The sequence below is a fragment of the Aethalodelphis obliquidens genome, unplaced genomic scaffold, assembly GCF_003676395.1.
Source record: "Aethalodelphis obliquidens isolate GAN/ISIS:26980383/991018 unplaced genomic scaffold, ASM367639v1 scaffold16, whole genome shotgun sequence".
In the NCBI taxonomy this organism is placed as follows: domain Eukaryota; kingdom Metazoa; phylum Chordata; class Mammalia; order Artiodactyla; family Delphinidae; genus Aethalodelphis; species Aethalodelphis obliquidens.
This window is the reverse complement of record NW_020837960.1, coordinates 21,400,134-21,415,703: the sequence shown is the minus strand read 5'-3', so window position 1 is coordinate 21,415,703 and position 15,570 is coordinate 21,400,134. Positions and strand designations below refer to the sequence as shown.

The following is a 15,570-nucleotide window of genomic DNA, read 5'->3' as shown; positions in this document are numbered from 1 at the left end:
GATTGTTTTCATTATATTTCATAATCATCCTTGCATATGCAGAGTAATGACAGTTTTGTTGGAACTGGTGAGTTAATGGTTAAATCAATTCCAACTATATCCATTAAAAGGTAAACTATGTTTTAATTGATCGGCTAATAAGAATGTGTAACTGAGAAAAGTTTTCCCACAATTTATATAAAACAAAAGTCCAAGAGAAAACCTCAGATATTCAATATATTTAAACCAACACTGTTTGAAAATGTTCACAGTAGGCTACAGGAAACACAGAGAACGCACCTCCGTGGATCACTTCAGTTACTGTTTCACCTTCTTTAATCAGCCTGAATTCAGGTTCACCTTCAATTTTGACCTTTGTTATTGTGGGTCCTAAGGCATTGTTTTAGGAGACAAATTATCATGTTAATGTAGTCCTTTAAATTTACCAGAACAGGAAATTTATTTCAACATTTGGTGTTGCTCACATTTCAAAGTGGTTTCAGGCTTTATGAAATCGGTTTTAAACAGTTCCCATTGTCCTCAAATTAAACAGTATTTATGAGAACAAATAACTCAATCTATTGGTGTGCTACTAAAATAACTTCCATCTGCTTTAGCATTTAAATTGATGTTTAATTGATCCATTTATTCATAGTTGTAAAGTATGATCATGCAAAATATTATATGTGACTATACATTGTGAATCATACAGTATGAACAAATTTGAGTGGCTCTAATGATAAGTAGTGTAGATCTTACTTTACCATACTGATATTGTCTATTACTTTCTTTTCTTGTTAAATTTTTAATTTAATTTTTAATCAGTCAATATCTTACATTTTTTATCTAATGGGCATAAGACTGAACATCAAAAAAGCCCAACTTTATGCCTACCTTTAAAATACGAAATTCAGGTTTTATGAGAAAATAGATTTGAGTACTTACCTTCTATATGTGAATGATGCATATATTTACTAATAAATAGTTAAACAGTCCTTCAAATGCAAAAGTTAAGTGTTGCATTTGACTTGCAAAATGATTTTGCTCCCAGAGAAAATCATTTTGAATGTTAGAAAGCAGATTACTACATTAGTTAATCAAGACTGTTTCTTAGAGAAGTTCAGTACATTTAACTCATACTGTGACACCCTTCAACAGTTGAATATAACTATATTTGCTTATCTTTGAGAGGGTTTATTTGTCTGTTCAGAAATTGTCAATGTACACCATTACCCAGAATTATATAGTCTAGGACAATCTAAAATAATGAAAACAAGAGTACAGTTCATTCAAACAGTAAGTATTTCGCACCATAATATTTGATCTATGTGGTCAAGGGACACTGAGTATCAAAACGTAAGCCCAAGTTTTAAGGAAACTTCAAAAGGAAAGAACAGCTAAGGAGTTTAAGAACAGGAAATGAGTTAATAAAATATCCCAATAGACATTTCTTTAGAAGAGCCTCAACTGGAATTTCAGAAACATCGTCTATCCTTAAATTCTATGAAGGCAGGGATTTACTACCAAAAAAATTTTTTTTTCATATTTATTCCTGGCAGGCACCTACGAGAGTACCCGGCACCATACGTGCTCAATATGTATTCAGTTGATTTATTCTTACTTCTAAAATTTGGTTAGGTACCGTTTATAAGAAACATCTTAAAATTGTGTCTTGGGGTCTAATTTATTTAGTAAGAATTCAAGAGTTATCGATGAATCAGCAAAAGTTCAAACAGTGAGAAGGAAATGCCAATAGTAATTCTAGAACTGGACAATTGTAAATGGCTGCCAAAATAAGTATTTGTCTCCCTCATTATATTGCACAAAGTAAAACTTCCAAATTGTTTAACTGGAGAGTTGTTAATGCATAGGTGACTTGACCCCATTTTTCATCTTAGTTCCCTTCATAGGAAAAACTCAAGTAGAGCTGATGCTTCATTGTGTTCCTAATTGAAGAAAAGTAATACAATAGAATCCTGCTCACAAAGATTGGGAAGATAAATGGGTTGAATGAAGAAGCTTGAAAGAAAAGAGAAGAATCTTTGAAAATAAAAATAGTACATGTGAATGATTTTTACTATAGAAGCTGTGTACAAGTGATTATACAAAATTTTAGGGAATCTGATTTTTAAAAAAGAGTACAAGAATCTAAACATCAAGGATCATTTTATCATTTTTCATTAAAATGATCAAGAAACATTTTCTCAACAAAAATTTCTGAGATTTAACTTCTTAAATCATCAAATTCTCTTCATCACTATATAAGAGCAATCAAATACTCAAATGACAATAGGTATAGTATGTTTTTTAAAAAAAGCACAGATTCCAAATACCTCAATTTTAAGTCTCAAGAATGTATAAAAATATAGATAACTCACTAGCTAGGAAATACACTTTTACATACATACTTCCAATGTCTAAGTTTTAAGTAATGACACACTTTTCGAGGAATCAAAAGTATTCAAGAAGTTGCCATCTCAATTCGTAAAATGAGAATACCCAAATCAAAGATAATTACAATAATAGTTTTCTTGAGATTCAATTGAGGATATCATCTATTCCTTTTTTGGAAGACTGTTTCTATTCTTCTTACAGAATAATGAAGAAAACCTGGTCTTTCTTCTGTGGCCAGTCACCACATTAAGATTCTTAGACATGGAAATAATTCTTAAGTTCCGATCCTTTGGGAGTAATTAAAATATGTGAAATGAAGGGGGCATCAGAGATGTTGGAGTTGGCTAACATACACAGTAGGGGGAGAGAGAAAAGTAACTTTATTTAATGCTCTAGTCTGAAACATCAGGAGATAAGTATATATGTAAGTATATGTGTCTATTTAATGTGTTATATATGTATACATATAAGAATATATAATGTATATTATATATAGACACACATTCAGGGCTGGAATTAAGGATTCTAAGGTTTGACTCAAGTGCACCAACTACTTATTTCCTCTGTTTCTGGTGGTTTAATTAAAAAATATATCATGTGTGGATATACATTTTAAAAGCTTTCTTCAGTATACAGCTTCTGTGCTCTCTTAGGTTGTTGAATCAAAAATGCCTGCACTTTTTGGAACACCTCGCAACAGTATAAAAGAGATTTATGTGGGGAGACTGGAAACAAAACTATAAAGAGTATACTCTCTAAAAGAGTCTAGGTGCAGGAAAAATAGCTTAGGATTTATTTGTATGGTGAGTATCTGGGTACTAGTGCTAATGCAATGGTAAATTAAGTTCAAATGAAATCAAATACAAGCAAATGTACTGAAAGTACATTTCATGCACCATCTACTCTGCTAAATAACTTACATTCCGCATTCTGCTGTTAAATGAGCATGCCATTGATATAGAAATATTTAGCATGTTAGTTTCAAAAAGAATGTAGATACATTCATAGAAATCAGTCTATTATATGGATTTTTAAGGAACCATGTATAACATTGATTTTTACCTTCCGTTTTGATAATAGGCTGAAGACTGCCTTCAATCACTTTAATTTTTGGTTCCACAACTTTGGTTATAATTTTAGTTGCTGAAAGTATAGAAAGCGGAACATAAATGATGTTTACATAAAAACAACCTGAACGAAATTCTCTCTCTTTTTTTGGTCTTTGTTGGGTACTGAGGTATCAGATGTGGTAATATGTTCAGGAAGTCAGATACAGGAAATATTCCTGGTAATTATCTAGTATCTTCTCATGTCCAGATGATGAACTCTGAAGTCCAGTGACTTGGATTTGTTCCAGTGAAATACATACTTGCTAAGTAAGGAATTCTATCTAGAAATCTATCATTTTGAACTGCACCACTAAAGCTCTTTACCTTCTTTTGTACTTCTTGAAAATATTGGCTGCGTAGCAACAAAGACAAATAAACATGATTAATTTCATGCAATTCATAATATCTTAAATTGCATTGTTGGATTCTTTCTCAATTAGAAGAAGACATTGAAAGAAAAAGACTCAAAATATTTTTCATGCATTTGATAACAGTGATACAGAAAGGAAAATACAAAAATAGTTCAGAATACTTAAATGTAAAAATGGATTCCAGCCAGCCAGACATGAGCTCTATGCAACAAATATGATATGATCATGTATTTAATTATTTAAGTTACAGGCTAAATTGGCTTTAATTTTCAGCTTTATCATCATCATTTTTATACTGAAAGCTATGTATTTTGAATGTATGTCATCCATCCAGCTGAAATAATAATAATGTGCAAAATATATTTCAGATAACAGCCAACTATTTGGTTGGCTTTTGGTTGTATAGATTAACTGGAAGTGTGCCTCTGGAGCCAGATACCAGAGCTACTACTGGCTCTTTATCATTTCTGATTAGAACCTTAAAAGATGGATTCATTAGATAAAGCACTAAAGCTATCTGTGCAATCATAACAGACTGTGTTGAAGCATTAGAGGTGAGATATTAGCGCAGTCTGGATTTCTGTCACATTCTCAGTTCAGGTTTCTGAGATGTTTATCTGTGTCAACTCTTTGAATTCATATGGATTCTAGAGCTTAATTGTGACTGTCTCAGTTATTTCAGATTTTACATATTGAGATCTCAAATTATGAAACTAAAATATGTCAAATCTTTGTGTCCAATTACTGATTCCACAGGTGGCCTGGCCACAGAGGAACCTTTCCATGAAGGTCAAATTCACAGAGGTCTCAGCTGCTACTATCAGAATGGGTTAATTACTTTTAGCTTAAATTTTTACTTCATGTTAAGGAACTTGAAGTTTAGAATGTTTATTGGGGTCCTAGTTTTGTTTCAGTCTTGCTTTTCTGAAGACTTAAATAGTTTTGACAGATCACAGGTTGAGGATTAAATACTGATTTTCTTCCTCTCCATCTCAAATGTCATATATTTGACAACACATACTAAAGAGCATTTTCCCCCCTTACAATTTAAAATGTATGGTATTTGGGGGACAAGAATAATACATAGTAAGAAAATTAAAATTTTAGAGACAAGTCAATAAAGGAACATGAAAATGGAATCTTTGGTTTAATTAGTCTCAACCTCTGTTTGAACTATGCTTTCAAGTAACTGCATACACGGAGAAGAGCTAAAGAAATATTCCACATCAGCATGTAAATCTCAGAGCTCTTTCAAGAGCTGAGTAGGTAGGTAAGATTCATTAGACTTGCATAATTTCACAAACTGTAGCTTGTTCTCTGTGAGAACAATTTAAGTAGAGGAAAATAAAGGAGTTATAATATTTTGGCTCAATGTAAGCAAAATATTGCATTGACATATAAAAGGTAGTGGGCCTCTCATGGATAAAGTAGAAAAGGTAAAGAAATGTAGTACAGATATACGTTTTTAGTGGAGGAAGATGACATAGCATTTCTGATGAATAGAGCCCATAAGCATTCTTTCATTTTTTATAAAATATATCTTTAATAAGATTGTATACTTCCATACTGGAATTTAAACCGTGTTGAATTATAAGTATTCCAACTAAGTCATTGAAACAGCGCTGAGCTGGCCTGATACTAGGATTGTTTATGTTATTATTACATAATTAAGATCAGTAAGAACAGCAGACCTTTTGTTTTGCTCCTTACATCATCTTTACTCCTTTTCCATATCTAGTGTAAATGTTAAGGAAAATTTTCTTAATTAAATAACAGGATGCTCATGGTATAAAATAGAATAATTCTTGCCAAGATAAATGTGGGAATTGAAGCAATGCTTTAGCTACTGATGCATTTTGAGTGTTGAATTGTAGAGTCAAAACAAAATGGAAAGAATTTCTGCTTTGAAAGCTGCAACGGAAGAGAGGAAAAAAGACAAAGGAGGAAAAAGCCACACTGAATAAGAAATACTATGAGTTACATTTATGAAAATGAAATACCTTTGCTATTGTTAAGAAGTAGAGGTTTAATTTTGATAATCTGGTAGAGTCAGGAATAAAAGAACCTTGGAATCTAGAAACTCTAGGTTTATCACCTGACAATTTTTTTGTTCCTTCATCCAGTTTTGAATGGGGAAGAGTTTCTGAACCACCAGCCCATAAATATTAGACTTCTCTGACAGCCTGCCCTTAGATGGCTGAGGTCTTGAGAGTGGAATGAGCTACAAATCTTTCAGCAATGTTATTTCTGTGTCCACATATTTGAATTTTCAGATAGCTCTCAAGTGCCTTTTAGCTAGCTCTCCTCTTTGTATGTTTGTGTCTTTTTTCTCCTGCGTCTTTGCAATGCTAGCAATTATATCTATATCAAGCTAGCAGATGAATGAGGAAGTGGTTCATTGGAGTTGAAGGGTGTAGTCAAGGCTGAGAGGTCTCATCCAGACCTCAAGCCCTGTTTCAAGTGACATGAGATTTGCCATTGTTTGGAATTCTAAATACCAGATTATCAATCATCTCAGTAAACACAAAGAAAATTCTTGGGTTTTCTTTTTTTTTTTACATCTTGCCACTTATATGTGACAAATATTCATTATGTACTTACTGTAGACAGTTATGGGGATTTCTTTGAAGGTGCTACCACGAACAAACTGAAAATAAACATTATATTTAGTAACATGAAATGTAGTAGTTGTATTAACAAAATCTTGGCACCATGATTTTTAATTTTCACTGAAGTAAAGACAGTGAAGCTATCATTATATTTAGTAAAAATGAAGGCTTCATATAAATCATCTTCCAATTTCCTGCTGTTGGGCAACATGGCATAAAATGGTTGGATTTGTTACTCAGAGTTTTAAAAATTATAGAATAGCGAATCCCAAATTAAAAGTTCATTAAATAATACTCCCTATGTTGTCTGGTGCTTTAACCCTACCAATATTCAACCCAGTATTTATCCTAGAATATTCCTTTACCTTTAACTATTGTGATTGGTGACAACTTCTTATAAGCAAATATTTTATCTTTCCCTTATATTCTGTAGCAAAAATATTTGATAATAGAAAAATTATAGTTTCTTATCTACATGTCTTATCTTCCCTGCTGGACTGTAAACTTTTTGAATAAAGGGCCATATCTGATTCAACTTAATATTTCTCATAATACTTAACATTCTGCTTGGCCCCAAGTAGCTTTTATTAAATCCTCCTTAAACAAAACCATGAAGAAATGATGCCAGTGTACCATTATAATCAACAAAGAGCAATGCAGTCCCAGTGTACATCTACTTATTAATGTATACATTTCTAGTTTCTTATGTTAAACCTGCAATGTCTGTTCAACACATTAGAAACACATGCAATAACATCTGTACCTTAATTTGGATGTATTTGATCAGTTTATTAAGTATTTCCAGCAGCTGATCATTTCCAACAGGTGTGTCTGTGAAGAGGAATATTAAATGAATATTGTAAGAATGGATGAAATAAAAATCTAGGTTTCTATTGAAAAAGAGTTATGTTTTCATTAATCAGTTCAATAATTACCAACCTGCTGGATAGAGGAGTTTATCTACAACATGAATGACACCATTTGTTGTCATGATGTCAGATTCTTTTGATTTCAATTCATTTACCAGAAGTGTATCATTAACCTATTAAAACAGGGGATAATTTCAATGGGAAATTTAATGAAATATGAACATTAGGATAATTGAATAATAGATTAACACTCTCATAGATTCATACTAGAGAACTTACTCCTTTCAGAAAGATTTTGCTTCCTTGTGTGGTCTTTAAAATGTTAGTAACACCAGGTTCAAATCCCTTTCCAATGAAAACTCCTGGTGTCAGGTGATAAAGGATGATGTTTTGAAGAGCATTTTTGTTCCCTAGGGGGAAAAATATATATTTATTTAATAACATGTTATATATTTTGACATTTTGATATTATGAGGATGAAGGAGAAAAATATTTCTTTGTCTTTATTTTTTCCACACTGTAATTTCTCATAATATCATTGTTCTCTCAATGTGATATCAATGCTATGTCAAAACATGCAGTCCCTTCAATAAGTTCAATCAAAATATTATCCAACTTACTGGGAGAAAAAAGTCAAATTATTTTTGAAATTGTGACTATTTCTTTCTTTGTCACCTAGTTGTGTGCCCTTTAATAGAGACATCATAAGTGAACATCTAGTCCAACAACATTACGGTAAGCAGTTAATTGAGAACATTTATGAGTGACCCTCTAATTATTCCAAATGGAATTAAAGGAGACGAAGGCTAGCCATGAATAGGAAAGAGGGGACACTTGGGTGGCTGATATCTGGGCAGGAACGCTTGAGGAAGAAATGAGATCCTGAAATCAAGGGGCAAATATATCTGGTGTTCACTTCTACTCACGAATAAGAATTTCCTTTTCGTCGTTAGTCATTCCCTTAAAGGCATCGTTGGTTGGCACAAACAAGGTCCAATCTCCAGGCTGTGTCAGGAGCTCTTTCAAGTCTGCAGCTTCAAGTAGGCTGAGGAAGATGCTAAGCAGGAAGGACATATGGACATATGTTTATTTTATTAGATTTAATCTAGGTAAGCCTACCCACCATGCATGAAATAGAGTAGAATCCCTATAGGTGGAAGCATGAGAAAATGGTTCATGTGTTTTCATATGTTTCAAATGCAATTTACTGTTAAAATGGTGAAATTATTTAAATATACATATGATTCTTAAATTTCCTAAACTCTGTTTTCCCCCTATAAATCTTGGTGAGGTCACACTTTATTTAATATTCTGCAAAATAGTCTTTGCTAGAATATACTATCAGTTTTTAAAAACTTAATTATAAAAAAATTTGCAAGAAGTAGTTCAGTCTATTAGGTTGATTTTTGTTTGTTTTTTACTCACCAAGTCACATTATGCTGCACCAGGAAGAAAAATATTGTTAATAACATATCTTAATTTTAAAAACATTTGTATAGACTTTCTATTCTAAATTCTGTTCTCAGCAGTACTGAATACCGAATGGATTTTGGAATACTTACTGTGAAACAAAACTATGCCAAAAGCTCTTATTCTCTTGTGGAGGTGAAACTAGTAAGCTTACCTGAAGCGCTTATCTTGTTTCAGTTTTTCATGGAGGGATTTCTCTGCTGGTTTGATGATCTCTTGGAATATGTGAATGGCACCGTTTCTTCCTTGCTTGCTTCCTCTCACCATGCATGAATTTTCAATGCAGACAGCCTAGCAAAGAAATAAAGATACAGTTGTCCATTTCCTTATTTGAAATTCCCTACGTAAAAGAAGCTACATAATTGAATTTCTGGATGGGCTCTTCTAAGAGGTCACCTGACTTCTAATGCGAGAAAAAACAGTTTCTCTCCTCTGTTTTTAAGGTCTTGTACACTCTGACCTCACTTTTCCTATTCAACTAGGTCTTCCACTACTAAGCAAGCTACCCTATGTGTGGGGCAGGTAGTTTTGTCAGTGAATTTAAAAACTCCATATAATTCCACTTCTACATTTCCTATCATTCCTCTCTAGGTTCTAATCATTCTTACAGACCCTCTTTTGTGAACTTTCACCCGTTAACTTTTTAAGACCCTCTTTAACCATAAAGTTTCGTGACTTTACTGCCTCTTCACAAATATTTAGTATATTATCTTGACTGTAAGACACTATCAATTTTAAGTCAAATTACTGATTAAGTTATAGCATTTCTGAACAATAATATTTATATATGTATCATTTAGAATGCGGCGCATTTTCTGCATCATTTAAAATGTGTGTCTTGGCCTTGTGGAACTATGGTGCACAGCACTGTGTGTCATGTTTAGTTCAAGGTAATGCTTGACCTCCTATGAGTTCTTTTTTTTTTTTTTTTTTTTTTTTCCTATGAGTTCTTTTTAACTGTAGCTGCAAGGTTGCCTGGACAGAAACTGAACAGCACCACTAAGTAGCACTGTAATTCTGATAATAAATATTTTCTAGAAATTTTCCCTCAGATAAAGCACATTAGAACCACTTACTAGAAATCTTTATGTGCCTATAAAAGTTTATCCTGAAAGCCATTCAAAAGAGATTCGGTGGTTGGATGATGGTCATACATTAAAAGATCATCCTAAACATTGGACTCAATATAAAAATTACCTTGTAAACGGTAAAGTACGGTACTCTGTAAAGCAAAAGCTTATTTTAAATGAGTTTTAGTGATTTATGGAATTGAAATAATGCTTTAGAAAACGTTATTTATAATGAAACAAGTGCAAGTTATCAGAATTATTAATACACAGCACTTTTTGTATACTTTCCTCAAAGTCTTTTTAAACAAGCTATCAGTTCCCTGATCTTCCTATAAATATTTACTATTAAGACCACATTAATAAAATTCTAAGGAACTTTTGTTACAAGAACAGTCTTTCGCAGATGTAGAGAATGGACTTGAGGACACGGGGAGGGCAAAGGGTAAGCTGGGACGAGGTGAGAGAGTAGCATGGACATATATACACTACCAAATGTAAAATAGATAGCTAGTGGGAAGCAGCTGCAGAGCACAGGGAGATCAGCTCGGTGTTTTGTGACCACCTAGAGGGGTGGGATAGGGAGGGTGGGAGGGAGACGCAAGAGGCAGGAAATATGGCGATATATGTATACGTATAGCTGATTCACTTTGTTATACAGCAGAAACTAATACAACATTGTAAAGGAATTATACTCTAATAAAGATGTTAAAAAAAAGAAAAAAGAACAGTCTTTGACAAGGGCACGTCATTTGACATTTAGGCCAGCATGGATATTTTATCTCATTCGGATTCACTTACTGTGCGATACACGAAGACTCTGAGCTGTTTGCCGCCAATGGTCTCGAGCTTTTGTCCATTGTAAAGCTCATTAAGGCCAACTTTTACTTTCAATATGTGATTCTGCAGAATTAATTTAAGAAGACGCTGATCCATGCTCAGAGTATCATCTATAAGTAAATTAATTACAAAAGAGTGTTATTTTGTTTAGAAAGCAAAGTTTCTCCTGTAAGAGAAAATCATGAAAATGGGTAATCCCTACCACTATAGATCTTATGGATCCTACACATATATAGTATATGAGATGACTACATGCCAAAAGCTAAGAATTCTGTGCACAAATTAGAAATTCCATGAGCTATTTCATCAAATGACTACAATATGATTCCAAGCAGTCCAAACAATGGGCTTCATCTATGTGAGGGCCACATGGTTTTATGCGGTCACTGACAAAAGTTAAACTCTAAGCCTGGCCAAGATTTTCTCTGAGAATCTGATGTCCATTAGTCACATGAGAAACTACTGATGAATCATTTCTACATTTATTTTTATTTATGGAGAGAGAGTTGAAGCATGTAACCTCTTAAAGATGGGTTGATGTCAACATGTATGGATATTATTATTACGAAAAGAAAAAACAGCATTTCTAGGAATTTGAATTTTCTCGTTAATAATTTTCTATGTCACAACCTAGTATTTGGAAAAGCATTAAAAAGGTGATACTTATTTAGTTTTTAATTGCTAAATTTTGACTAACAATTTAAATATGTCTTTGTGAAGTCATTTTTTTCTGGAAAAAGTGTCAGGTTGTATTAATCTAAACACAGTCCTTGAATAGCAGCTACTAGGTCAAATATTTGTAATAACAGTTCACATCATAATATGGAAGTGTATCATTTTCTCCTGTTTGTATTTATTTATAATTTGATACCTTACATTCAAATTCTGAGTTGCAAAATGCACCTACGTATTCCTAAATATTATTATGTTGGTGTTTAAATAAACAAATCAGATTTATTTTTCTTAAGATCTGTTAATACATCCATTATGTGTGCTGGAAATATGATCAGGTTCACAGAACAACTGAAGACTACTTACCACAAACTTTCACTTCCTGTAGGCTATTATCTATCATAATGAAATGTTTTGAAATGAAGGACATTTTAATAGACACTACATAGTGCTAATGCATTGTATGTGTAGCTGGTAAAGAAACTAATTAACACCTCACAAAATATCTATTATTTCTTAATGCAAACAATCATGGTGAAGAAACAATGTGTGTAGAGGAAGAAAGAGTAGGAATGACAGTGTCCAGTACATACCAGAAAATGCATTATTCACGGGTGCCAGCAAAGTGTATTCTCCATCTGGCCTCAGAGCAGATGCCAAGCCTAATTGGGCCACAAGGTCTGTGAAAGTGGTTTGCTGATTTCCAGCTAGCTCAATAACTTGTTTGGCTGTAACATAAACCATTACCATTCAAACAATGTCATCGTTGTTATTACCATAATCATGAAATTAGTAAATCAGTTCTTGGCTATTTTCCATAAGCTATTTGCTGTACTGGCAATGTGACATCCTGCCTTTCCTTAGTAAGAGAGTTCCAGCTTCCCTTTTTTGGAGTTGATGACCAAAGACTTTCAGAAGGACAATATCTTTCTGACTTCTTGCTTTGCAGTTTTCTTGGATTCTTTATTACTTGCCTCTTATCTCTCTGCTCTTGTGAGTGCCATAGGTCTTTCATTTATCCAAAAGTAACCATTTGGTTATATCTTCCCTTCTGTTTTCAAGAAGAGCTCTGGCACTGTGATAATCTTTATCAATATTAGGTATTAGAAGTAAGTCAGGCAGAGAAAGACAAATATCATATGATATCGCTTACATGTGGAATCTAAAAAAATGGTACAAATGAACCTATTTACAAAACAGAAATAGAGTCATAGATGTAGAAACCAAACTTACAGTTACCAAGGGGGAAGGGAGGAAGGGATAAATTGGGAGATTGGGATTGACATATACATACTACTATATATAAAATAGATAACTAATAAGAACCTACTGTATAGTACAGGGAACTCTATTCAATACTCTGTAATGACCTATATGGGATTAGAATCTAAAAATGAGTGGATATATGTACATGTATAACTGGTTCACTTTGCTATACAGCAGAAACTAACACAACATTTTAAATCAACTATATCCCAATAAAAATTCATTAAAAAAAAAAAAAAGAAACTCTGGAAAGCCAGAGGTCAATGCATGGAATGCCCATGACCACACAAGCTGCCTATTTAGTACTCAGCTCATTGTTAATTTTGTGTTTGTGCTTCATATGGCATTCCTTATACTGCACATTTATTTTCCATCTGCCTACTCTTAAGGCATCTAATTGGTAAACGATAGTAGGTAGAACAATATGAAACTGTTGCTCACCAGAATCAGGAATCAGGACCTGATCAATCAAATGGATAACACCATTATTTGTCACAATATCTTTTTTGTTCACCATTTTGATTCCATTTACTGTTATGCTGTCACCATCACATCCTATCTCAATTGTGTTTCCTTCCAGAGTCTCAAATACTGCTCCTCCCATGATAGCCTCGGAACACTGGAGGGTGTTTAAAATGTGGTACTTCAAGAGAGCTGGAGGACAAAGTACAAAGAGTAAGCTTTCAGATCAAGGAGAATAGCATTTGACCCTTAAAAGATGTGTTTCACTGTGGAACTAAGTATTCCTAAGAAATATAATATATATAAGACCTAAGTATTGACCTAAGGTTTTAAAATTCTGTTTATGTTCTCAAAATGTTTTTTCCATCAACTCTACAATAAAATTAGCTCAGCTCAGTAGGAAGTAACAAGAAAAGAAGATCAGCTGCATGGAATTATTTGTGTAGTTCTAGAAAATGTGTTAGATCAAGTTCCCTCTATCATAAGAAAGGAATTTCCAATGGGAACAAAGAATAATTCCTCCTTTCAGAAGGCCTATAAAGTTATTTGCTAGTGATACCTGTTCCAAACACCCAAGCAGTATCTTACATCAGCTACCCATGACAGAACAGCTCTACAGGCATACTTCATTTCATTGAGCTTCACTATTTTGCACTTTGCAGATACTATGTTTTTTGTTTTTTTGTTTTTTTTTTACAAATTGAAGGTTTGTGACAACCCTAAAGGCAACATCTAGAAAATAACCAAAATAAAGATGCTTTCTTGAAGGACTTCTGAAGGGATCTGTGCCTAAATTGTCTATATTTGCACCAAAATATCTCATCGTAAATTGGTTAAGCCAATTTGGGGTAGGCTGAGTAAGCGAAATGTGCTAGTCACAATGTAAAATCTAGTTGAAACTAAAAAGGAGACCCGAAAGAAGCCAAGTTCTGTGTATCAGTAGGTAATGGCCAAAGAGAACCATGCAATTTTCTCAACTCAACTTCAGTGTAAATTTAGAATTAAACGCATTGAACAATATGTATACAGTATTAAAGTTTGATGATCTAATATTTCTTTTCAACACTTTCTAATTCTTTTTAATGTCTGCTACTTAGTTACTTGAAAGCAGTGCAGAAGAATGTGATCTTTAGGATACCCTGATTAATTATTTTAATTATTAAATTAATTATTGAATTACTTTGCCTACTCTTTCAAGGATTTTGTTTTTTAAGATTTTTATAGTCCACCTCAGAATAAAAGTTTTTCTTTGCCTTTGCTTATCAAAGGTGATAATGCTGGCAGGACTTGATCTCTTTTTCATTTCCTTTCTTGGAATTCTGGGAGACTTCTCCTAGAGAGAGACAGTTAAGTACCTTCTGAAGCCACTTTGTCTCCCATGATCCTTTCTAGAACCCCTCGTGGAAGTTTCTCAAAAGCTTCATTGGTGGGAGCAAAGAGTGTGAAGTGACCATCTCTTCCAAGGGACTCCAATATATCAGATGTGATGGCAGCTGCCTGAAACACAAATGTGCTTTTTAGAGGCTGGCACATTGCAAATCCAGAAGAAAATTACAATACACTCAGTCTGGGTGGACATGAGGGAGTTGATTATATAGAAAACTATAGAAGTTAGATATAACTCTTGTTAGATCTTTAAAATATTATCTTTTGACGCAAACAACCATGTCTTTTCAAACTTTCCTCAAACTGTATGTAAGATGGGGAATTCTGCCAATGCTTGTGTGACTGAACAATATACAGCAGTAAACGTAATAATTGATGAATTCATTCTAAATGCACTAAGTACACTACAGTCATGAAACTAATCATTCTTTATCTATCATGTCCACGTAAATATTATTATTTCATATAAGGAGATGATTTCTTCTGCGTAAAATGAAAACCTTTTCATTTCAAGAAATACATTGGTTATGTGTCTGCCAGATTTAATAGCTTTTTATAATTATTTTAGATTCTGACAGGGAAAGAGGAGGAATTTCAATGGTCCCAGACAATCTGCTATTACTTCTTGTACTTACTCTAAAAGATGAGAGGTCATCTTCTGCTTCAATAAAGTCCTGAATTGAGGTACCAATTTGTGTAAGGACACGGTCAATGACGTGCACAACACCATTTGTTGCAATCTGGTTCCCATGGATGATTCGAGCACAGTTAACAGTGACAACCTAATTATTTGAGAAAATCAAATTTTAGAAATCACAGCTATCTATTGACCACTGAGACTGCAAGCCCCCGTTTCCTATTTTTCATGATTACTGGTAAATGTAACATGAAAGAACTGACATTCTGAATGTAAATTCTGAGGGTGAAGACTTACATATTACTGTGTCCAAAAAAAAAAAAACAAAACCTAGGAAAAAATGCAACCAGTTGAGAACCCAAGTCCAGTTACACTTAACATACCTAGAAATGCAAGGCAAAAACATTTTTTTTGTTTAAATTATTGCTTTTATTCCTCT

The 15,570-nt window shown here is 33.3% G+C and overlaps 1 protein-coding gene and 1 long non-coding RNA gene across 7 annotated transcripts in view; one reads left to right on the top strand and one right to left on the bottom strand.

The window, feature by feature from the left end:
• LOC113625683 (uncharacterized) overlaps positions 1-15,570 on the top strand; it is a 529,756-nt gene that overhangs the window by 402,170 nt on the left and 112,016 nt on the right. The gene's annotated exons all lie outside the window — the stretch shown is intronic.
• Positions 1-15,570, bottom strand: part of POSTN (periostin) — a 34,329-nt gene that overhangs the window by 8,812 nt on the left and 9,947 nt on the right. For 2 of the 6 annotated variants that reach the window (XM_027116485.1, XM_027116487.1), the window contains exons 6-18: positions 15,130-15,276; positions 14,464-14,605; positions 13,088-13,300; positions 11,974-12,108; positions 10,670-10,818; positions 8,956-9,092; positions 8,258-8,388; positions 7,611-7,741; positions 7,402-7,504; positions 7,226-7,293; positions 6,455-6,500; positions 3,436-3,516; positions 280-369 (exon numbers count right to left, since the gene is read on the bottom strand). In XM_027116485.1, the coding sequence (XP_026972286.1) occupies positions 280-369; positions 3,436-3,516; positions 6,455-6,500; positions 7,226-7,293; positions 7,402-7,504; positions 7,611-7,741; positions 8,258-8,388; positions 8,956-9,092; positions 10,670-10,818; positions 11,974-12,108; positions 13,088-13,300; positions 14,464-14,605; positions 15,130-15,276 (1,573 nt within the window). The remainder of the gene's footprint in view (positions 1-279; positions 370-3,435; positions 3,517-6,454; positions 6,501-7,225; positions 7,294-7,401; positions 7,505-7,610; positions 7,742-8,257; positions 8,389-8,955; positions 9,093-10,669; positions 10,819-11,973; positions 12,109-13,087; positions 13,301-14,463; positions 14,606-15,129; positions 15,277-15,570) is intronic. The other 4 variants (XM_027116486.1, XM_027116488.1, XM_027116489.1 and 1 more) reach the window with 2 other exon arrangements.